Source organism: Poecilia formosa, unplaced genomic scaffold, assembly GCF_000485575.1.
Source record: "Poecilia formosa unplaced genomic scaffold, Poecilia_formosa-5.1.2 Scaffold2, whole genome shotgun sequence".
NCBI lineage: Eukaryota > Metazoa > Chordata > Actinopteri > Cyprinodontiformes > Poeciliidae > Poecilia > Poecilia formosa.
Window position 1 is genome coordinate 1,961,930 of NW_006799941.1, and position 25,909 is coordinate 1,987,838.

Here is a 25,909-nt window from a genome sequence, read left to right on the forward strand (position 1 = left end):
CAATATGGTACACTTTACATCATCATGACAGGGCGGCTGATCAGAATAGACAGGAAAGATAGATGGAGCTAAAGACGAGGGAATACTGGGCGAAATCCTACTGGAGGCTGCAAAACACGAGATGCCTCCAAAGCTACAGTGGGAAAGTTTAGATAAAAGAAATAATCATGTTAGAATGTCCCAGTCAAAGTCCAGACATAAATTCAATTAAAAATCTTTAGCAAGATTTGAAAATTGGTGATTATAGATAAACTCTATGCAAACTAACTTTCTTTTTCAGAGGAGACTGAACAGAAGTTTTAGTGCTTAGATATGTGGATCCGGTAAGAATACACCAAAAAAGATCTGCAGCTGTGATTGCAACAACAGTTGTTGTTGCAATATTTAAATATAAGAACATAACACCCATCTTTCCTTTTCCTTCCTCACTTTTATTTTCCAAAATATTTAAATGCCTTACACATTAACCCTTTCACTGAAAGTGAATTTAAATAACCAGATGGAAGCAGGAAAAATATATTTTATGAAAGTCTGTAAAATAAATGGTACATATTTACATACGACAAGGAAAATATTTTGGATCACAAGATGAAAAACAGTAAAACCTAAACTGTTTTTTTTTTCCCCAGTGACAATAATTCAAACAAATCTGAAAAACTAAAAAATACCCAGCGAGAAAAGGCAAACCAAGAACTTGTTTTTCTTTTTAAAAAATGAAAGTAAAAAACACATTTTCAAATGACTTGAGTAAATGGCAAAAACAGTTGAGCTTTTTAGTGACAACAGAACAAGGAAAACACACAAAATTTCGCAGGAAATACAAAAAAAAAGCATCAACTATTCATAAATCAAGTTGTTCAATTAAGGTACATGGATATTTTATTGAAGTAAACCATTTTAGTGTAATTTGAGTTCAAATAAAATGTATTAATCTCTAATCTGAATGTCTAAATGACAGACATGAAGTAATTATTTATGTAAACAGGATACATTGTTTGAAATGAAAATTACAATAAATTACTATAAGGAGCGCTCAAATAATAAACAGTTCAAAAGAAAATAAACTTTTCAAAGCCAGGACATGTTCATCTGGGTTCCACAACCTTGCTATGAAGGCACATTTGTGTCTTGCATTTCAAAAATGTAACATTTCCCCTTTTTGGTTTAGTCTAAATGTGTAGGAGACTGAACAGAAAAGACCTGAATGACACTAAATGAAGCTGCAGATGCAAAAGTGTACAGATGTACATTTGACAATCAATAAAAACTAAGGGTGCACTAGTTGCAGTTTTCTGGCCGAAAAAGCCCGACCTACCGATTTCAATTTTGGATCCGATTTCCGTTAGTTTCTGAAGTCTGAAATCCTGCTAAATATAACAAGAAGGTCCCCGAGTTGGCAACAGTGGGGCGACTATTGTAAACTGCAAACATGACCTCAGAGGTGTGTCTGTCAGTCAAGTTACTCTCACGGCACAGGCAGATAAGACCGGTAGACAGGAGGGGATGAACATGCGAGTATCGGCCAATCACAGATCTCCCAAAGCGAAGTAAATCCAAGCCGATTTATTGACTGGATGATTTATTGGTGCAACTGTAATAAAAACCAAAGCCTATGACCTCTACCACTTATAAGCTATTGTTTTTTTTAATAACATTTTCCTAACTGATGACAAAGTCAGTGTTCCCTTTTATAAAGAATGCTTAGAAAAAAAAAGTATGTCAGCAGTGTATTAAAAACTAATACACACTTTTTAAAACATTATAAAAACAAGAGTATGACAAGACAGAAAAAGTTTAAAGAACTTCTGCAGGAACCTGGCAGATATTTGAGGTGTTGAGCATAGACATGAAAGCACCTTAGTCAAATTCTGAAGGTGAATGGAGTCCAGTAGGTTCAGCTGGACTTAAAAGGCAAACAGGAAGTTTTGAGGCATCTTCATAAAGCTGAAAGATTTCTACGCACTTTAAAAACTCAAGTCAGACAGGGCTTCATGTTTTATTCCCCCAAGATGTGTAAGGAGCCACAAACAAACTGAAATCAGACGTTTACACATATGTAGGAATGCATGCTGAATGTCTATGCAAAACAAGTCAAAGGGCATCAACACGTTGTACTTCGAGACAACTGAACACAACAGATGCTCAACATTATATTACATTGTCACGTTTACCATCCAACTAAAGGAATGAACACTTTCTCTTCATGTTCTGCCTATGTCAGGAACGTTGTAGTTTATTTATGGTACGAAGTACTTTTACCCGGTTGTGGGTGGTGCAACATAATCTGGGTTGTATGCAGGCTGGGCCAGGAAGTCCGCGTGAGAGGATGGAGCGTTTGGCTGTGGGTAGGTGGGAGGATGTAGAGGATACGCTGGCTGTCCGGGGTTGTACGCAGCCTGGCTGTAAGGCATGGGCTGGGTGGGAGGGTAGGCTGGACCGACTGGAAATAGAAGGGAAAAAGCATAAGAATGAATGGGCCAGAAATATCCTTTAACCACATGAGAGGTTTGCAACATTCAGTAAACAGAAATTATCCGTTTCCTTTTACTTAAAAAAAAAAAAAAAAAACCTCAAACATAACCTAGTAGTTAATCCACCTCCTCTCCTGCTATTCTGGAGTAACAAGATGACACAAAAGCAGACAAGTCTTGCAAAATCAGCAAAAACGTTTGTGCTGATTTCATGCAAAACCTTTTTGCTGATTTTGCAAGTTATCGCAACATTTGAGTTAAATGAAGGCATATTTATTGATGCATTTTAAGTACTGGTGGAACTTTTAATTAAGATAATTGCAGGGTCTGTAATTAGTTATTCACAGTTTATCAAATTTTCATCAAAAACCATATAACCGACAAATTAAGCAACATGTTTAATTCAAACACCCTCTTTGCTACTAAAATAATGAATTTGACTTTGAGACATATGAGCTCAACAACAAAAATATTTTCTGTTTTTAATCTACTAGTTATTCAACCATTAGATTGGTGCAAAGTGCTGTTTTATCAATGGAGCTTTCAAGTGTAAACACCAACCCAAAAGCCATTTTTTAAAAGCAAGATACATTTGCAAATACACTCCAGGACATAGATTTTTATTTTTGCAGCATCATGTTGTGTGGGTGTTTTGCTGCTTCTGCTGGTAAACTTCATAAAATAGATGGCAAATAGAAAATAAATAGATCTATTTTATCTATTTCATACAATAGATAAAGAACATTATGAGGAAATATTGGTGCAACATCTAAAGATATCAGTCAGAAAGTTAAAGCTTGGGCACAGATCATATTCCACATCCGCAAGGACTCTAAGCATACAGCCAAATTAGCAGTTACCTAGTGGCTTCTGGACAATGTTTTAGCATTGACATCAGAAAGAAAAAACCCAGTCCATTAAAAAATGTGGGCAGAGCTGAAAAGGTGAACAAATCCATGAAGACCTACAAACCTGACTTAGTTACATCCGCTCTTTCAGAGATGACGGGCCAAATCTACAACAGGCTATTCTGAAAAGGTTTTGTAAGGAAAACCTAAACAGTTTACAAGAAAATCTACACAATTAAGGAACTTTATATAAATTTCAGAATTCAAAAATGTAATAAATTTGGCAGTCCTAATTGACAACCAATCAGTGAAAAACAGGTAATGTGTCTTTGTATATGCAAACTAGTTTCACAATAATGAGACCAAATTACATTTTTTTTATTCCTTTGTGCATTTTGAACAAAACTTGAAAATATTTTAATCTGCTAAATGTGGTTACAAATAAGTGTGTTACTATTGCCATTAAAATAGCTTTATTGTTAATGTGCGTTTTTCACTCTATTGCAGAATAAATGTTTGCATTTAGTTTCCAGTTCCTGAAAAAGATGCTTAGTCACCGTCATACTAGCTTTACTGCAGACCAGACAGTACATTAATGAAATATTTATCCTCTGGATCACTGCTTACACTCGAAGAAAGTTGTTCAGAGGAAATTTTAACCTGACGGCAGCAGAAATTGAGAAATCTCATATAGCTATAAAGCAACATAAACACTACACTGAGAAAAAAAACCTGACTAAATACTCTTGTGTAATTTTAGATATGTGATAACATCTGCATGACAGTTGTAGATTTTAAAAAAATAATAATAATGTAGACTGGATTTATTTAAGACAACCGCAAACATGTGGCCATCTTCCGGGCTTTTCTTATTCATCTGGACTCAAGTAACAATTCACACTCACTGGCTTCTTGATAAGGTGGTGGTGGTCCTGGGGTGAACGCCTGTCCTTTATAGGGCGAGGTAGCCATGGGTTGTGTTCCATAGCCAGGCTGAACTGGCATGGGCTGGTAGGATGGATACTGGGTCGCCTGGTAGGGCTGGGGCTGTCCAGGCACTGACATTGGCTGCTGGGGGTACTGCTGAGGAGCAGAGGTCACCACTGTGGTATGGGTGGTAGTAGCAACCACAGCTGCAAGAAAACCACAAGCAAGGATGATGAATGTCTGACAAAACTAAAATGCACGATTCTCATAGCAGGATTCAGTAGGAAAGACACACAATCTAAGGCACTGCTTAGATAAAAAAAAGTCAACTGATTTCACTAAATCTGACAAGTCAAAAGTTGTTCCTAACATGGAAAAGTTACAATAGATAAAACACATAACTACGCCCATCAACTGACACCACAACATGTTTATAGCACCATGAATTTATTTGAATCTTATCTCGTTCACATCTGAGAATAAGCAAACCTTTTGTTTTATCATTATTTTTGGCATAAGGAGTGTTTTTATACTCATTAATGCTGATAAAGATTTTGAAAGACTCCGAGAGATGATGCTTTATAAGTGAGCATAAAACATGAATATCAAAAGAACAAAAGTTTAGGTCGTCCACTGAATACAAGTCATTCTTCAAAAAGAAAAACTGACAAATCCACATCTATAATGAAAAGAAACCTCATCACACTATTTCTGCTTGAAGACATAGGTGCAATGAAGAAAATGTCTACATCATTCCTTTAAAGAAAGGGTGGGCATCTTCCCAACCACTTCCTGTAAGTGACGTCAACAGTTCTTGAGGTTTCCCCTCAATGGTTGACATGGAAGCAATGACTCAGACTGAACATTCCTGTATCTGATCCCAGAAGGCAGGGCCAGAAAGCCACATTGTCGGGCTTACTTGTGTTTTATGCTTAAAAAACGGTAGTAACTGTTTTTTTGTTGTTGTTTTTTTAAAAGTAGTAGCTTTTTATATTTTCTGTGTTGCATTTTTTTAGTCTTGTGGTTCCCTATCCTTCTCTACAACGTCTGAACATACGATTGTTTATCTACTTAATCTGCTGGAAGTAAATATAGTTTAGGGGCTTTTTAAGAAAAAATACTATCAGTACGTCTAAAATTAAAAACAAACACCTCTGCAACAGTACAAAAATCCAATTGGTCAGAGCCAAACAACAACTGCGATTAAACCTTAATATCAAATGTTTAGCGCCAGATCTACATGTCTGGGATCAGCCTTGTGGAGCATTTCGCGAAAGAATCCACATGCCACGCGAGCACGGAAAATTATGTACTTGTGAATCATAGTAGTTATATACTTTAATTCAGTAAAAACCTACAAGTGTATTGCCATTGTATTACTAAAATAATGTTGAGACAAAACTTGAAGGTTTCATCACACATTTTTCATCAAGAATACTCTTTATTTTCAGTAAATCTTATAAAAGGACTAAACAAGGGAATTTTCAACCCTTACTGTGCTTGTAGCACTCAACTTTCTGCTAAAGATATCAATCGTTTTCAAAAAAAAATGTTTAAAAGCAGACAAATAGATGGTAGTAACAGCAGCTACAGTGCAACAATCATTTTAGGTAAAGAGCTTTCTAGCAATTCATCAGCGGTTTTAATACTAGAGTCTCTACACATTTCATTTCAAAATATTAGGAATTAAACAGGCATTCACCTTGATCCCCTATAACAGACATTGCTTCAATCCGCAATTCAACAAACAACAATACTGGACCTGGTTAAGAGAGAATGTTTTCTGGCTGCTCTAGTTCAAATTATGGGTAACACTTTATTTGAAGGGGGTTGAATAGGACTGTCATGACACTGTCATAAACATGACATAACACCTGTCATGAACATCAATAAGCCTTCATGAATATTTATGACTGTTGTCATAAAGCGTCATTTGGTAAATTATGACACTTTTAATACAAAGTTGACATTATTCAACATGTCTTTGTTATGACAACTTGACATTAACCAAGAAATCATTACTGATATAAATTTGTTATAAAAGTATTACTGATTTCACTTTAAAAATTAGGTATCTTTATGTTATTAAAGGTAAAGTTTAAACAGTAATGATTTCTTGGTTAATGTCAAGTTGTCATAACAAAGACATTTTGAATAATGTCAACTTTGTATTAAAAGTGTCATAATTTACCGAATGATGCTTTATGACAACAGTCATAAATATTCATGAAGGTTTATTGATGTTCATGACAGGTGTTATGTTATGTTTATGAAAGTGTCATGACAGTCTTATTCAACCCCCTTCAAATAAAGTGTTACCAAATTATGTAACCCTTTCACCTGTCATGTATGGACTGTATTATTCCAGAATAGAGACAGTTTCTGTAAAACAGTTTGTGAACTTCTGCCTCTATATTGCTTGTAGAAATTCAAAACCACAGCAGTTTTAGTTTGGCGTTTCGTCACGGCCCAGAAGAAGTCAAGGAGTGATATGGCAGTTCAAAGATAAAGCACATCATCTAAATTTAAATCAGTTTACATAACTCTGAAATTATTTACCGTTACACTTCAGTCCTTTTAAAAAAACTGAAGATAAAAGTAAAATAAAAAAAATCTGGAAAATCAAATATTTTTCTGTACTCCATTTTTCTTTTTCCATATTCATTCAGACTTGGATGAATACTGAAATACCATGCTGTAAAAAATAATGGCATTTCAGATCTCTTCTGTCATTTACTTTATAGTTGCACATAAATTTTCCAGAGTTACAAAAACTGAATGTCACAAAAAGCTGTTTTCAACAGACTACTTCTATTATAAGATGAAATCCAAAGCAACTATTTTCTGGAAAGCTTAGTTCAATTTCTCTATTGGACTTGGAGAAGAAACACTTCTCTGCAAAATCATTTAAAAATAACCTAGCAAATATGAAGATATCACAAATTCATACATCTGAGGAAACCCAATAATCAAAGTCTTTTCTAGGTTTCTGTGACCCCAGCAAACCACAGTTGCGTCATAAACAAAGGAAACATGGAACGGTCGTGATCTTTCCCAGAAGCGGCCTGCCAAACAAAATTCCTCCTGCTGCAGCCAAGATCCGCATTCCAGATTCTTGATGATTCTGAAGACTTTTGGAAATACATTTTGTGCAAATGTAAGACAAAAGGAATAACCTTTTAAAAGGTATATATTATTTTTACATCTGGAGTAAAAGTAACAGCATATTGGAAAAGAAGCATCACACTGAGAGCCTAACATGGCGGCGGTAGCTCCTCTGGGACTGCTTTGTTGTTTCAGGAACTGGACAACTTTTCACTATTGATCCATGAATTTTGCTCTCTACCAGAAAATCCTAAATCCTGAATCCTGGATGTAATGTTATGACTTTATGCTCAAGCACATTTAGGTTCTGCAGCAGGAGAATTGTCCAAGGCCAGTTTAATTACTTAATTAAGATTTTTAAGTAAAAGATACGTGGCAGCTATCGCCAACCCTTGAGGACAGTTGTTGCTGCCAAGACTGGGAGAATCAGCTAGATTAAGAGGGCAATTTCTTTTTCACACAAGGCCACATAGATTAGGCAGCTTATTATCTCATTAATACAAGAAATTATTCTTTGAAAATTGCTTCTTGCCTTTAATTGGCTCATCTTTGTAAATCCAAAAATCAGTTTTATGATCTTAAACAGAAGTGTGACAAAAGCAAAAACTGTATAAGTCTGTAAAATGAAAACACTGTTTGAGATACTATGCATGCTTCAATATACTTTCCAAAAGGCAGCAAGCAAATTTACTAAAGCAAGAAAACAAGCAACAGTATCGAGTTTGGCTCAAACCACAAGCAGTAATTATCTTTGACGACTGAATGCGTCATAATCCAAAAGGATGATGACTAAAAAGAACATCAGGCTTCATGAACCTCTGCTCAGCTTGCCCCTCGATGTCACGTCTGTGCTATTTCTGTAATGGAAGTCAGGTGGTGGGTGGGCCATACGTCCTGAAATGAGTCCCCTGATGTTCCGTCTTACGTTCAAATACACTGAAAACCACAAGTGCAAGTTTTCTTCTGACTGTGTTCAAGCCAGGTGCCACACCACTACATGCACTGACAGGCTCGCAAACAGTCGGCAGCTCTAGTGCGTTTCTTGTTGGTTGTGTGCAGGAAGCCTACATGTGTGCAGCAGCACGATGCAGACACTGCAGCAAATGCCTGCAAAATGTCAACACATTATAAGCCCAATCTCCATTTAGGTTTTTTAGCTAGTTGGATATGTTAATGTGTTAGGTAATATTAATTAATTATTATTATTATTATTATTAACAACAAGCAACAGCTTATAGGTTGCAGCTACTTCTGGAAAAGAAAGTAATGTACGTTTACCATCCAAACTTAGCAAACACAATTTATAATAAAATTTTTACATGACAAGATAAAGATTATAATAATCACCGAATAGTATTTGGTTAAGTTTAGAGCATAGAAGGAACAAGGTCCAGCAAAGATTTCATCAATTGTGCTTTTAAGGATGATTGTTAATAATTTACAGGTGCAAATAGTAAATTGATACTCAATATCTTAGAAATAATAATAAAATGCATTGATCTATAGTGTGCCCATGTAACCAATTAGATCGCAAATGTGATCTTATTTTTGAGAAGGTCACATTTGAAGAAGAATTCAGATTTTCTGCTCCAAATCAATTTTTTGCTCCAATATGTAAAAAAAGCCAGGTGTACCCAATGAAAAAGGGTTGGCGCACCTCTTGAAAAAGTTAAAATTAGTGTAAAGTCCTGAAAGAAGAGTGGTATTTAAGATTTACATATTTATAAGGTGGAAGTCAAATCAGGTATCAGTACCTTTTTATTAGTTTGTGTTTTCATTCAGAAAACCAATTCCAAAACTGAATAAACTTAATACAAGCCATAAGTGAATCAGGTGTAAGAACTACTTACGCTGCGGCCTCCGGCACATCTTGTAAATACAGCAGCAGGGACAGATGCAGCAGCAGACGAGGAGAAGAAGAAAAAGGATGGAGCCCACGATACCAGTAATCATGACCACATATGAGGAATCCCTGAACTCCCTATGGAATTTGTCATCACTAAAAAAAAAAATGAAAAAGATGACAGAAAAACAGACATCAATGATTACATAATCTCTCAGCAGAAATCCGATTCTTTCTCTCTGTCTTTTAGTAATGTTGCATCATTCTCATGTCCACGAGATCGTTATTAAGCAATACTCTGCAGTGAGAAACTGTTTAGGTGGTTTGTGGTGCTTCCAACTGTGCAGATTTGAAGCGAACCAAACCAAAAGAAGGTGTGAAATTTTCTAGGGCTAAGTCACCAAGACCGCCTGGTTTAAACACAAATCGGCAACCACCAATAAACTCAAGCAGAAGTATAAAGAAGAGTTGCCTCAAAGTCCTCAAAAACATTGTGAGAGAGAATTTATTCAGAAAGCTACAATATCAAGTCATTTTGTTCTGAAAGTGGTTCTCAAGGCTCCTGCGTCATGTTTGTTTTGTACACTTACAATCAGACTTTCATTGTCAAAATTGACAATATTTTTGATGTAATATATTCTTTAAAAAAAATTTAGATTTTATTTATTTTTTTGCATGAAAATGTATACAAACTTACCTATCCATATTTCCCCAACTTGCCAAATTTTCATCACTGCAACAACAGGAAAATTCAGAAAAAAATAAACAAACGAGAGCAATCCTCTTTAGCTGCCACGGCAAACACAACCAATGTTTGACGTTACTTTCTATATCCATGCTTTTTTATTTTAGTGTAAGATGATCCTTCATTTGTCCCTCTGCAGTAAAACATATTTGTGTCAACAGCACATTGACAAAGAGAAGCACATATGCCACACTAAAGATAAGCAGTTATAATCAAATAAAATAACCACAGGACTTAAAGGTGAGACCATCTTTAAAGGACATTAACATTTACACTATTTACATGTTTTCTGTTTTGCCAGTTTCAATTGGTGGAAATTGGGCTAAATGTTGATTATATGAAAGTTTTGGTTATTTTTGGCAAAACGACTGAAATAAAAAAGATTTTATTTTTTTTCCTCTCAAAATCGAAACCAATTTAATAACACTGCTAATGACATATTATTGATATTCTTAACAATATTACTTAAAAATAAGCATAAGTTGGTTGTTTAAATTGTTGACATCTTTTGACTCCCACACATACTCATTTATATTGATCTGAAAAATCACCTGTGCTTATTTGTAAAGAAGAAATAGGAAATATCAAATATCTTTAAAATGTATTTTTTTAAGTAATAGAATGTCCAACTTTTTATGTACCATTTTCAAGATTCAGATTCTCAATTACCAAAATCAAAAGGTTACGTCTAATGAAAAATGACAATTACTGGAACAACTCGCTCCCCATTTATATACATTGTGAATTGATATATGAAGATATAAAGAAAAATTAAATCACCTACCATCTTTCTTGAGCGCGTTCAGTGAGTTTTCGATTTAAATCAAAACAGCAATCTCTGCTTGTACAGGTACCACAGCAAAATGATCCCCATTTGCATTCTTTAGACATGTGGTAGAGATTGTATGAATCCCTGTATGATTTACAGTCAAGTGCTGCAGGAGAAGACACCAAGAGAAATTTATTAGAATTCATGTGCAAATATACTGGATGCAATGAGGTAAGTTAAATACATGATGGGTTTTAAACTATTCATTCACAAAAAAGGGCAAACGGTCATGCTTCTAGGCATCTACATGAGCGACTAAATGGTTAAATTTCATAGCATTGAAACTATGATTAACGATTGAGTTAATGTTTTTTACATGTGGCCTGGAACAGTTTGTAGCTCTGATATCCACATAAAAATCATTTTTATTTTTCTTGATTTAAACCCTTTAAAGTAGAAGAGCTATGATCTTACACGTTAAAACATGGTAGAATAATAAAATCCTCAAGTTTACTAATTGCTTACACGTTGACATTGAATAAAATGATCACGATTTAACAAAATTAGCAAACTGCAGGTCATGGAGTTCAGGTTTCAGCTAGCATCAGCACCATATTGCACCAGTTAAAAGAGTCACAACACACAACATCCTGTTGGAACAGGTTTGCAGGCAAAAGCGATGGCAATGATAATCCTCTAAATGGAGTCAATTTAACTTGATTTGCTTAGAGGGTGCAGTTTTCAGTCAAGCTTTACATGGTTATTGTAAACAAATATATTTTAAAGACTACCCAAAGGGACACTCGGAAATTATTTTATCTGCCATAAGACAAAAGAAATACCATAACTGATTTAAATGCCTTTTGTTGACAAAGATAAGCACATATGGTACACTAACAAAGAAACAACTATTTTACTTGCAAAGAAACAACTTTTGAAAGACATTTTAAAAATTAGCATGAATTTACAAACACCAATAAGGCTTCCCTTGAATGTGCAATTACTTAAAATGTCTACATTGGGTCACCATATTCTTTAAGGCTTATTCATTTATATCGGATTTTAAAAATCCTTTATTAGAATTATCAATTTAACCATCTTCTTGAACATTTTCTTTATATGTTTATAATATAGTTTGATTTGGTTAAACATATCCTGTTAATCACCTTAGGAAAGAAAAAAAATAATCCTGAAATCAACCCAGTCAACATGATCAATTAAACTAGTAAAGTGTTTTGAATTTACATTTAGCACCAAACTGACACTTCATAGAAAACTAAATTAAAGTGATCTGAATTGAAAAACAAATTTAAACAACCCTCGCAGGTTAGACTGGCCTTACATGCATGTTGAAACAACATGAAACCTGTCTAAACAACAGATCCGGTACATTCCACCTTTTAACGAAAATGAATATTTTAATACAGTTACTGGGGAGATACTCAGCTGTTCTCTTTTATATAACCCCCGAGTAAAAATGAATAGGAGATTGTGAAATGACAAAAAGGGGAACTTCAGGTCCCTCAGATCAGTGAGTCTCCATAGTGACGGGGTGTTGAGGAAGTTGGGGTTTCCAGGCTGTTGTCGGCAGAGGACAGGGTAGGAGTGCGTGTGTGTGCGTGTGTGTGTGTGTGCGTGTGCATTAAGAGCAAACATTCCTATCATGTCTTAAAATTAAGCAGCATTTTCTTAAAGCTGCAGTACATAACTTTTATGAAAAATAGTTTTATTTTACATATTTGTTGAAACTGCCACTATGTTGTCACAGTATGGTACAAGGCATATAATCTGAGGGAAAAAAAAATCATCTGCCTTCTCCCAGTGCTAACTAGAAACAACCAACCAGAACCAGCAGTTACTGCTGTTAATCACGCTCGTTTACATGCTGCTCCTCCACAGCTCTGACAAGAAATAAATAAAGCAGAATAAGTAACTTTAAACATTTAGCTAACTTCACCAAGTCTATGCCAGGCAAAATGAGTAGATCTCAAACTGCAGTCCTCGAGGGGCAGAGTCCTGCAACTTTTAGATGCGTCCTACACACTTGAACTAAACACTGAAAATGTCTCACTAGCATGTAGTCAAGCTCTACAGACCTCTGCTAATTAGCTAATATTGGAGCCAGGTGTGATGAAGCAGAGAGACATCTAAAAGTTGCATCACATTGGCCCTTGAGGACTGGAGTTTGAGATCACTGGTCTGAGTCAAGCAAAATGAAAAATAAAAAAACAAGGAAGTGTGATCATGTTTATGGGCAATAGCTCTCCCACACCTGAAAACTTCTGGATTACGGGACACATGAAAACTCAGAAAAATGTGCTCCAGTCAAATCAAACCAAAGGATAACTTTGAGGCACTAATGCAAACAAAATGTGTGACAGAAAACCATCACTGCACACAATCCTGAACACACCATATTTATAATGTAGACTCATATCATAAGGATGCTTTACTTCTGCAGAGAAGGGAAACTGGTCAGAGTTCGTAGGAAGATAGCTAGAACCAAATATTGATCACGCCTGGAAGACAACCTTTCAAAAGCTGCCAAAAGCCTTTGGCTTAGGGATGAAGTTTACCTTCCAATAAGAAAATTGATGTTCAAGCACTGTCCATCTAATCAGGCTGACTTTGAGCTATTTTTCAATTAGAGTGAAAAAAAGAGAATAATGCTGAACGACTTGCTCTAACTCAGGGGAGCTTTATACAAATGGTTACCACACCTTTGAGATTTGAATTTGCAAGGCATGTTTAAAAATCACCAAACGCATCTTCCACTTAACAATTCAGCATTACTTTGTATTGGTCTGCAACATAAAATTCCAAATTAAATTCACTGAGGTTTGTGGCTGCAGTGTGACAAAAAAAAATAAAAAAGAATGGAAAGGTTAAACATGAATGAGTACTTTATAAATGCCCTGTAAAGACATGCAAAACTTTGTGGGAGTTTTTCAGCAAGTTCTATTTTGTTCTTAAACTTGCACGCTATCAAAATAACTACATTTTATGTTTTCCTTACCACATGGGGTTAAATTCTAATAGCTGTTTACGAGGCCTACTTTCAGAGAAACTGAAAGTGTGCATGGGATTGCTGCTTTTGATCTTGGAACTATTTTTGTATTGTTAGTTCCATGAGACTTTCAATTAATAACATGATATTTAAAAGTATTGCTTCAAGCAGTAATTGTATGCTCTTTACCAATATAACCGCACTACGTAATGTAAGTGGTACCTTGAAATAGCCTACTTGATAATGGCTAGGCTTTATATCTGTAGCAGTATTTGATGGGCTCAGAGAGTCTGAACCAAAACCACACATACGCATTCATACATGCATAATGATTCTTCTGTTTAATTCAACTCAAATGTGTTGAGGTAGATAAACAGATGACTAAATAAATTTGTGGATGTTCAAACTAGAAGATTACATATGTTGAAGAGCAGATATGGTTTCCAAGTGAAAAAGTGCTTTGAATTTATTTCACTATAACCAGAAATGAAAGCTTGGTTCAGTATGTTGACTGCTTGTTAGTTTGATTTTATTTCAGATGTAAATAAGAACACTTTCACTAACCTATTTTAACATACAACTATAATTTAGAACAATAAATATGTATCATTTACATACAATTCATGTTTTATTACAAAAATAAATACGCAACACATACATTTTCTCTAATTCTGTAATAAACTCGTCAACATTAACTTGAAGCATATTCTGGTTTTAGACAGACGGGAAGTGACATACATCCTGTTGCCAGGGGATTGGATCCAATCACAAACAAGGAAAGCGGCCCCTACCTTTCCCGTAAAAGTAAAGTGCTGGTTAATGTTTTCCCCAATTTCTTTTAACTAAATAAATCACATGAATACATAAAATATATAAACAACCACTTTGTGGATAAATTACTTTGCTTAAAAGTTCGACAAGTTAGTTTTATCATAGGCTTTTCCCAACTACCAAACCCGCATTAAAGTGATTATATTGGTTGGCATTCCTTTAGTTTGCTGAAACAAATAATTTAAAGAAAAACGTTTTAGTGTTAACAAAATGCCATAATAAATAACCTTTTTTACAGACTGTCAGCCTCTAATTAAGGGACGGTAGGTTGACGTCGTCCCGAAGTGTGCTTCAGGCGAGACCCCGCCTGAAGCTAACCTCTGCGGCTAACCAGCCGTCAGAAAGCGGCGACGGTTTATCAAGTTAAACAGTCACACTCACCAAAGACAGAGATGGACATGGAGGCACAGATGACCAACACGACTACACAGGGCACGCCTGGCACCATGGCTGCTTTTATTATCCCAGAACCCGTGCTGAAGCTGACTGTCTCCTCCACCTCACCGACTGAAGGAGGAAGTCTACTGTCCTGAACCCACTGCTGCGAGTATCCAAAGAGCTCCGCCCGCCTTCAGCGCTCACACAGGGTGGAGCATGAAGTAGCTCAGGAAAGGAAGAGGGTCCTCTTATTTGCGAAAATGTAGAAATTATATTTGCCTCCATTTTTCAGAGACATATAGAAAAGACAAGATAAAGCAACATCAACACAATCTGCGACTCTGAGGGAAGCATGAAGCTTTCCGAAACAAACCAAAATAAAAATAAGATAACAAACATGAAATAAAGATACTTTTTTCCTTCTTTTTTTTTAGAAAAAGTACATCTGAAATAGCTCGAGTAGTATTTTAAATATCTATTTCTTTAGCAAAAAATATGTAAATTTGTAAAGTGTAGATAAAATACTGTGATAACATGCAACAGTTTGAAATCAAATACAGCAGAGTAAACTCATTTTCAATTTGGCCCATATCAAGATTATGAATGTCCTTAGGGCCGGATGTGGCAAAATTTATTGGTAAAACTATTAAACTGTTAAAATGGTAAATAAGCACTTGTCTTTATTCAATGAGTAGTTCTTAAAATTAATTAATGTTGAACATATTTCACATCGATGTAATTTGGCAGTATAGAGAAAAAAAAAGTTTTGGTAAAATATTGATAAAATATTTATTAGTATTACAATATTGTCAATATTAATAGCACATAGCTACTTGTCTATAAGATATTATGTATTTAAAGATCTGGGGCGGGGCCAATTTGATCCGGACAGACTTTGTCCCAAAGGGAAATTAAACGTAATTCATCACTCACAAATTGTGGACAGTGACGCTGTGGGAAGAAAGGAGTAGCAGTCAGTCTTCCAACAAATTTGGTAATACCTCTGACCTAAGACTGTTGTATGACAGTCTCATGATGATCATGGCATGCAAACAGCTCAATTTCAAAGCAGGAGAGATTATATTCCACAGTAGCATGTTCTGGATGGAACAATCAGTTGTTGGCAGGCACCGCTAACAACTGCTTTTGGCACTTCTCTTTAAATATATATTTAGAAAGCCAGACAGGAAAACATTGGAATCGGATATACTGTATGGTCTATTAACATTATGACTAACGGACTAGACGGTTTGAATTTCCTTCCTTTTTCTCTGCTTTTTGTCCTGCTCTGCATCCACAAAGCCTCCTTTTCAACTCCTCTGGGAGTGCAGTTAGAGTTCAGGTATAATTTGATCTATTGAGATGCTGATTAGGTGTTCCTATTTGTAAAAATAATACTTTTTTGTTGCCATCGTTGCACTGTCTGAAAGTAAAAAGGAGCAAAAGTCCTTCCACAGCATTCAAAACCAGAGTAATAGTTCAAACATGTAATCCGTCAACCAAAAGTCTACAGAGCTACTCCAACAAGCTGTCACCATGAGCTTCACAATTGTTTTTATTTATTAAATGTGTTAAATACCAGAATCATTTGTAAGATTATTTTTAGATCATTCTTGTTTATTTACATACATTAAGATTGCTAAGACATTAAACAATTTAGGAAATTCCAGATGATGATGTTATGGATTTGTAAAGTTTTGATTGATTAATTAACATTTGCCTTTACAATCCTTTGGTACAAAAGCACATGTTTGGCTCAATAACTTCAAAGTGCACAGGTTCTGGTGCAAAACAAGACCAAATCATCAGCCCTCCACCACTGTGCTCAACAGTGTTTGTGTGCTTAGTTTTTACCAAACATGGAAACTGTGCATTATGATTCAACATTTCTACTTAAGAAATTACATCTGGGGAAAACACTTGAAGTAAGTCAAAGGTCAGTGGTGTTCAGTGGACTGGTATTTTACTTTGTATATGTAGTTTTCCACTCATTTCTTAATTTCAAGGCAGGAGAGATGATATTCCACAAAAACATGTTCTAGATGAAGCAGTCAGTTGTTGGCTGGCACTGCTAAAAATAGATTAACAAAAAAAGTTTTTCCATTTTGGTTTGGCTTCAGTTTAATTAATAATGGCAGTGTGCAATCTGCTTGGGTTTGTGTATTTGAATCATTTTAGAGACCAAATATGTTTTATTGTAAGTTGATATCATAATCCCAACAGTAAAGGACAATTTATTTTCCTTTGTTCTTGACTGTAGATTAAAGATAATAGTTATTTTCTGCCATCTTTTTATCAAATATTACATGGACAGGAAGAAAAGCAATGACACAAAGTGTCATTCAGTTGTGGCTGTCATGTGATATGTTATGCTAGATATACTCCTTAATCATCTGACCAGTTGGTCAGGGAAAAAGAAGCACTAAAACAATTTAAAACAAGAATAACCTTATTTATATATATATCTAAAATCATGATTTTAGAATAAAACTTGCCCTTAGGTGTTCACAACTATTTAATATTTGGGATTTTTTCTTTCTTGTCTTGAATTAATTTACTCTTGTTCTATCTGATTTTTGTCACGGCGTTTTAACCAGTGAAACTGAAACAAAAGTAAATTAATACTGTTGTAAATTGAATCAAACTGAGCTGCTCTTAAAATGTTTGATTGAAAAAGTAATTCCCCACAGGCACAGAGCTATGGGATCATGTTATCTTAAATAATTACTTTGTTGCTTAGCTGTAGTGCCGGTAATGGGAGTGGTCAGAGGCCAGAAATGTAAACAAAGCATCAAGACTAGAAGTTCCCTTTAAGGGCAGAAAAGCCTCTGAGGCAATACTGGGAATGCGATTGTCTGGTTCTAACTTCACATTATATTAATTTAGTTTTTATTGTGTGGTCACAAACATTAAAACTCTTGATAGTGAAAGTAGCTATATAGACAAAACATAAAATAGAATGGAAAAAAACGTTAATTCTAGCATTCCAATAATTTAGAAAACTAAAAATGTTTAATTGCTCGACAATCATTTGCACTTGTAGATTATTTACAACTTTTAGTCTGTAAATTATTGTATTTTCTGAACTGGATAAAATGATTTTATAAATAAGGTCAAATCCCTCATCTTTATTTTAGTAGCCTGGTATGAACAGCAGGGGGCAGCAGAACACTGGGATTCAACAGATTGAACTACAAAGCAAGGCACAAATCCTTCCTACATTTAAACTAGTTCACCTCAATGTATAATAAAAACTTCTGTAACTATTTGATTGATATCCTATGTATGTTTCAATGAGCAATATTTTAAATTGCTAGTATAAAAGAAAAGTTTAATCTTGTAGAAAATGTACACCTTTTTCTTTTCATTTTATTTTTGTTTAGTAGATATCAAATACTTTTGCATCTTTCTAGTTATTATACATTTATCCTTCTTTCTTTTTTCTTTTAAAAGGGATTTGTGCATGTGTCATAGTTGCACATATTTTGTCATTCACTTCCCACTGAGCATAAAGTTCATAAACCTCCACTTATTAAAAATAGGGGAACCATAAATAATGGTAATGTGAATTTGTTTACAGATAAAGTTATTTTTTAACCCTCTGAACTCCAGTCTCTGAGTTAAGTTTTCTTTCCTATTTTGGTTTTAGTTTTTTGGAAATCTGTTTTATAGAATAGAACAATGATTTCTAGTAATTATTTTTTGTCAACCTCTTACAAATGATTATAATACTGGGTATATTAGAAACTATTTCTTGCAAAACCTCCTTAGGCAGCTGTTGCACTCAGTTTGTGATTATGATGGGGGATTAGAGAACGAGAGAACTAAGCTATTGGAAAATATCAGTAGAATTGATCAATCCCATAAACCTTAAATTTGTGTTACTTTTAAATTTTTCTATTCTCTTTGTGACACATGATGGTGTTACTGAGTGAACAGGATGGCGAGAGTGGCACATTTGAGGCGCCACAGATGACCTGAATTTATCAATCATGCGTACATTTTGTATGTATGATTGATAAATTCATTCTAGTCAACCACAATCTTGTTCATGATCATCTAAAATATACCCCCACTCAAGATTCGTTATATAGAAGAACCATATGTTTCTCCACATGTTTCCATATGGTGAAATATTGCTCTATCGATTAGTGTGCTGCTGCAACTTATACATATTTGTATATCAGATGAACTGCCTAACTGACCTTTGACTTGAAATCCTGCTAAGCAGTGTTCTAATGTTTGCTTTTGAGTCATGTCTGAACTGATAACCATTTGACCCAACTCCAGGCTAGTCTTATAACCTTCATAATTACTATTATTAATTGTAATGTGCATCATAAAAATTATTTATTTTATCATCTGACCATGATCTTACAGTATGACCATTCTGAGTAAAAATGAGTGGTATTTCTTTAGCAGGACGATTAGAAATACTGACAAACAGCTGAATGTGTCTTTCTTGTACTCAGGATAAAGTTTAGAAGCTGTTTCTCAGGCAATAGGCAGTGGTCAGTAAAAGATTAGGGAGGGGCAGCGTTGCAGTACACTTGACTTTGTACAACAAGAGAAGTCTCAGGACAGACTGAGACTTTTTAACAAAAAGTGAATTAGAAAAGGAAATTATTTATTTTCCAATATGAACTAGGATTGGTTGTCTTGGATAGATTTTGCCTAATAAATGACATAGTCATGTGAAAACTGATTTTAGCATATAATTATTTTTAAAATCTGAAACACGTAAAAGTGACAAAAAGGGAATAAACAGACAGAATCTTTAAGAGCCTAAATATTTCTAATAGCACTAAATTTTGAAAATATACTAATTGAGTATTGCAAAAAAAGCTGCTTACAATGTTTTACTGTAATATTGCAAAAAAAAATGTTAGTTTCATATAAAAATATTAATATTTTACAAAATTATCATATATTATTACACATAAGCACACGTTTAAATAAGTTGGGAGGCAGGGGAAACAAAGGAAAAGTAACCAAAAAAAACAGCAGCAAATGCCACAGTAGATAGGAAATGTGACATTTATCAGTTTTTGTTTGTTTAATTGTTAGATTAAATACAAAATAGTTTAAAATGGTTTTTAAAAAGCTTTGAATTATGGTGTGAATTTTACCTAGAAAATTCTGCCATTAGTTATCTGATCATAAGATTTCTTTATAGATTATAAGTTGTCTTTGATCGTGGCTTTAAATACTTATGCATTATAGTCAAAGATCGGCTTCTTGACATTCTTAAATCTCTGGGGTATAAAAACTAAAGCTTACTCGTGATTAAAACCTCTTTGCACCGTAAACATGTCATTGCCTAAATGACGTAGATGACGCAAACATCGCGAGATTCAGCCATGCCTCACAGTTCTATAAACCCCGGCTCGTCCTCGTCCTCTTCGTTCGTCCTCAGTGCAGGATAACGCGGCGCTCTCGATCTCTTCATTAACATAAACAACAAGTAATCCTGACCAGGCATTATATTTATTTAACATTTATATTGATTTCTTCCGCCCTACTCCACCCGTGAGGAATTTGCTACTCTGTTTGTATTTTTAAAAGGTGAGTTTTTAATGTATTTTCTTAACGGGTACATTTTTACTTCTGGTTGCTTAATATGGCAGTGCAGCAGCTAGCGTCAAGCTAGGAGGTCAACCGGCAAGGATCAACGGAGAGGCTTTAATATTTACATTATCTCCACATTGTGTGCAAAATATACCGTTCATTTTATTTTCTACACTGTAATACCAGATGCTTGTCGAAATAGCTGTTTTAGTTGTTACGAAAAAAGTCTAAGGTTTGCCAAATAACATATATATATAGCTAGCTAACATTATTTTTACTATGGTGTGCTGATGAGATTTTGATCACTTTAGTAAACAACACCCAAGTTAAAATCAAAATTACACAGGTCGTCACAGTGGTTGTTTTAATATCTTAAGCGTTGTGATTGTTTTTTCTTGAGCTGGGGTTGAGAGGGTAAAAGTCTGAAATGATAACATTAGAACCGGAAATAAAACGTTTGTATATTATTTGTTCAATTAACATTTTATTACAAAGTCCTTCCACCTTTTTGAGCTCTTCCACTAGTACAATGGGGTACTTCGTGGTGAGTTGTATTTCCGGGAATGTCTACAAACCGACGTCATCTGGAAAAAAGCTTCTGGGTGGGAATCAGTTTCGGAGATTTCGCAAAAACCAACTCTTTTGTTTATTAAATTATCGTCATCACACCCTAGTTGCCGTGTTTGGTAATGATTAATGAACTTACGTCAAAAACGAGACAAAACCCTCTTTAGATATGTTTGAGTTTTTTTGTTTGTTTTTTTTTTGACAGTCTGGTATGTTTAAAATTATGATTCTCTGTGTTGTTAAAAAACATTAATCTTATGATGACACAGACCTAAATTTAAGATAAAAGATCCACAGAAAAAAAACACAGAACATGATGCATGATCATAATGTTTCTATAACATGCAGCCACATTTTGTGATCAGTAGAAATTTAGTTGTCTTTTTCTTATTTATTTTTAGATACATTTTTATTATGTTTGTAATTTGATCAAACTTTTAGATCCTTGAAGATTTATTTTTTGTTATGTCCTAGCATTTTCAGCGTCTTATGTGCACTATACTGTCTAGGAGAAATCTTCTATTAAGAACAAGTGATCCTCGATATTTAACTTGGCTTCACTTAATATTTCTTCCTCATGGATAATTTTTAGCGCATGAAATTTCAGCATCTTATTCTGTGTTGGTTACATTTCTTCTCTCTCCTTTAGGTCTCTAAACGCTCATCATCGTTGACGACAATGGAAGTTATAGTCCGTCGCTGTCCCTTTCTGGCATGCGTGCCACAGGCTTTTTTCCAGCAGTCCAGGAAATCCATGGTGACGTATGCTCAAAGATGTCCCATCATGATGGAGCTGGCTTCAAAACCTATGGCTCCATCAATGGCACGGGCCCTGTGCTCTTCTACTTCCAATCAGAAGACTGAAATCAAGACTGGAAATGAAGGTGAGCGTGAATAAATGCACAGAAGCCACCTAATAATGAGATAAATCTTACAGATGCTGGAATGAGTTAGCTTGCCAGTTGTAATCTGTTGGTTTTAACCATGCATTTCAAATGTTGTATCCTTTTTTTTTCCAGCCCCTGTAGTGGGAGTAGAGTCCAAGTTGCCTGCTGGTCATCCTGTGCCAACTACAGGTCAGGCGGTGGCTTCCAAATGCCCCTTTCTGGCTGCTGAGATGAAGCAGAAGAACAGCGGTGTGGTCCGCCAGGTTACCATGGAGTTCCAGGAGGATGTTGAGGAAGTGCGCACTGTTCAGAAAGGTGAGCTTCTTAAATGTTAAATTTAAGAAATTTTAACTCTGTCTGCTGTGCTGTGTCTAATGCTGTTTTTTTGGTTTTTTTTGTTCTTTTTGTCCTTTTCACCTATTTTAGAGATTTCACCTGCCAAGCTGAAACAGCCATCCTTGACCATCACCAGTAAAGTGGGAGAGCAAGGTAATTTGATGAAAACTCTCCTGAAGCAGCGTCCCAAGAGGGTCACCCACCTGCTGCAGGACAACCTCCTTGGCAGAAGTAGGTTTCATTTGACTGTTGAGCTTTGCATCATTTACTTCTGCAACATATCATGCAAGTCTTAACTTCCTGGTTTGTTGCAGTGTCCCGCTTCCAGTACGATGACTTTTTTGAGAAGAAGATAGAGGAGAAGAAGAATGACCACACCTACCGGGTGTTTAAGACCGTCAACCGCCTGGCCACTGAATTTCCGATGGCGGACGACTTCACAGGCTCGCTGGAGGATAAGCGGGAAGTGTCCGTCTGGTGCAGCAACGACTACCTGGGCATGAGTCGACACCCTCGAGTCGTAAAGTCCATCATGTGAGTCAAAGACAACGAGCTTGGAGGTGTAGCCTTCAAATTCTAACATTTGCTCTACTTTCTAGGTTCAAGGTTTGTTATGTAATAAAGAAAATATTTGCATATGGTGCCCGTTTGCCTCTGATTGCTCTGTGGCTTTTGCCCCAGTGTAAGAGCTGAGGTCAGACAGAAAGAACTAGAACTGCTTAGAGACACGACATGATGATTAGATAGGACCAGACACCCAGGAGCGCTGCCGGGTCTCTGGTTCAGTGGAAGTAGCTGGTCAGAGTTCAGATGAGAAGTGTGATTTTCCTTTCAACTTGTTTCAGCCTGCCCTTGCTTTCATACTTTGACACATGCTGCAGTACAGTTATAATACTTCTTGTTCAGTCATTGTAATTTTACACCTACTTAAGCTTCTACCTAAGAAACGGGTGTGGACTGTTATTGCGGTACTGTTTTAGAAAGCCAGACAAAATTATCACACTTTCCCTTGCTCTTGTGTTCTTCTTTCAGGGACACTTTACAAAAGCACGGGTCAGGGGCGGGGGGAACCAGAAACATATCTGGGACCAGCAAATTCCACGTGGAGCTGGAACAAGAGCTGGCTGACCTCCACAGCAAGGATGCCGCTCTTCTCTTCACCTCCTGCTTTGTTGCCAATGACTCCACACTTTTCACCCTTGCCAAGATGCTTCCTGGTATGTTTTTTTTGGGGGGGGAAAATGCAAAATTATCTAGGCTTTTAATGTAACTTTTCACTAACCATCTTTCCTCACAACATCAGGTTGTGAGATTTACTCGGATGCAGGCAACCACGCGTCAATGATCCAGGGCATCCGGAACAGCGGCGCTAAGAAGTTTATTTTCCGCCACAACGACTTGGCTCACCTCAGAGAGCTGCTGGAGAAAGGAGACCCCACCAAGCCCAAAATTGTGGCGTTTGAGACTGTCCACTCCATGGATGGTCAGTTTTCATCTACTTGTCTGGCAACTCCTACCAAATGTATTTCGAAGTGCTGCATTGTGACCTGTGTTGTGCTGCGTTCTCTGGAACAGGTGCCGTGTGCCCCCTGGAGGAGATGTGCGACCTGGCTCATGAGTTTGGCGCCATCACCTTCGTTGACGAGGTTCACGCTGTGGGTCTGTACGGGGCCAGAGGAGGAGGAATCGGAGACAGGGATGGCGTAATGCACAAGATGGATATCATTTCAGGAACTCTAGGTCAGCACGCAATGTCTACTAAACAAAGTAGTTATTTTTAATAGGATATTTGGGTTTTCAATTCCTTTTCGGATACTTTTGAGCTACTTCTGTTTTTATGCAGGGCTATATTTCTAAACTAAAACAACTGTTCCCAGTTTGCATGACTCATCCTGCTCTTTGTGTTTGTGCTCGTCTGAGGATTAAGCCTCAGTAGTGCCATCCAATATGCCTGTGTGCTTGAAGGAGCATGAGTAGCTCTGTTGTTGCTAGGCAACTGTGTGCTCTCTCACTGCACTCTTATTGAGTTACTGTGTCACTGTCGAGCTTGACCCATCATCTCTGCTCCTCTGTGCGTCTGCTGCTTCAGGAAGCTTGTTGGTTTTACGAATGTTTTTGTCTTGATTCTAAGTCCTGGAAGCATTTGTAAAATTACTGGCCATTTTGTTTTCCAGGGAAAGCTTTCGGATGTGTCGGGGGCTACATCGCCAGCACCTCTGCCCTCGTGGACACCGTGCGCTCCTACGCAGCCGGTTTCATCTTCACCACCTCCCTGCCCCCGATGCTTCTGGCTGGGGCCCGGCAGTCGATCCAGACCCTCAAAGGGGAAGAAGGGCGCATGCTGAGGCGTAAACACCAGCGCAACGTGCAGCTGCTCAGACAGATGCTGATGGACGCAGGGCTGCCTGTTGTGCACTGCCCTAGCCACATTATCCCCATTCGGGTAATCTACGATTTAGTTCACACTTTAAGTACAGACAGCCTGATTAGCTTTAAGCCCCACGTAAGACACCCCTGATGACTGCTCTTTAATCATCTTGTGTGACTTTCTGATCTCAGGTGGCAAACGCTGAGAAAAACACAGAGGTGTGTGACATCATGATGAATCGCCACAACATCTATGTGCAGGCCATCAACTACCCCACTGTTGCAAGAGGGGAGGAGCTTCTGCGCATTGCCCCAACCCCTCACCACACCCCAGAGATGATGAAATACTTTGTTGGTAAGATGGTAAAACACGCATTGCTAAGATTGAGTAGTTGACTCAGTTCAACTGTAACAGGCTGCATATTTACATTCCAGCCCTTATTGACGCTTCGCTTGTTGTTTTTTGTTTTGTTTTCAGAGAAGCTGGTGCAGACGTGGAAGGAGTCAGGCCTCGGGCTGAAGCCCCACTCATCGGCAGAATGCAACTTCTGCCAGCAGCCGCTGCACTTTGAGCTGATGAGCGAACGAGAGAAGTCGTACTTCAGCGGCCTCAGTCACCCCATCTCAGCCTGCGCATAACACTACACACCACTGCTAGCTTAAACTGGCACATAAACACTCATTCCTCTGTCTCTGTCATAGAATGTATTAATTATCTTTGATATACGTCTTATTATATGTAATATTTAAGATATTCTATCTTCAGATGTTCTATAAGCTTCAAATAAAACGTAAAAGGAAAACTGTTTCACTGTGTTTTTATGTGTGCTTGTTTTAGCAATTTTTGAATAACCAGTAGTGCAACTGAAACGCAGGGGAAAAAGTGGGTCAATGCTCTTAAACAGAGACTACAAATTAAGTGTATGCTTGAAACTGAACTTAATGTATTAAACATTAATACTCAGTTTGGGTTCTGTAAAATGGAGAAAAATTGGTGATTACTGGAGATTAAACAGTTTAAATAAAATTTTAGTTTTGCAGGTAAATAATTGTGCTGACATCAGTTTGCGAAACTACAAGAGCCTGGCGCTAAAGGACTTTATAAACAAGTGGAGGCTGAGAATGTTTTAGTACGACTTAGGAGGTATGGAAATTAGTTCCTAAATAACCACAACAACATAAACTTATAGTCATCCTATCAGATCATAGTTTGCCAACTTTATATCATCATTAGGTTCAAGTTCAGGTTACTTTTTTTTT

At 36.5% G+C, this 25,909-nt stretch overlaps 2 protein-coding genes across 2 annotated transcripts; one reads left to right on the plus strand and one right to left on the minus strand.

The window, feature by feature from the left end:
- Positions 1-410: 410 nt before the first annotated feature.
- On the minus strand, positions 411-15,144 carry LOC103136081 (protein shisa-5). Its single transcript, XM_007549184.2, has 6 exons — positions 14,928-15,144; positions 10,724-10,874; positions 9,892-9,927; positions 9,202-9,350; positions 4,225-4,452; positions 411-2,440 (listed from the first exon to the last, which is right to left on the minus strand). Exons 1-6 carry the CDS (start codon positions 14,992-14,994, stop codon positions 2,256-2,258), a joined length of 816 nt encoding a protein of 271 aa, XP_007549246.1. The 5' UTR covers positions 14,995-15,144; the 3' UTR covers positions 411-2,255.
- Positions 15,145-20,306: 5,162 nt separating this feature from the next.
- alas1 (aminolevulinate, delta-, synthase 1) lies at positions 20,307-25,455 on the plus strand. Its single transcript, XM_007549197.2, has 11 exons — positions 20,307-20,489; positions 21,709-21,943; positions 22,079-22,261; positions 22,373-22,513; positions 22,597-22,816; positions 23,315-23,499; positions 23,586-23,765; positions 23,858-24,022; positions 24,457-24,725; positions 24,842-25,004; positions 25,128-25,455. The coding sequence occupies exons 2-11, from the start codon at positions 21,739-21,741 to the stop codon at positions 25,286-25,288; spliced, it is 1,872 nt and encodes a 623-aa protein (XP_007549259.1). The 5' UTR covers positions 20,307-20,489; positions 21,709-21,738; the 3' UTR covers positions 25,289-25,455.
- Positions 25,456-25,909: the final 454 nt, after the last annotated feature.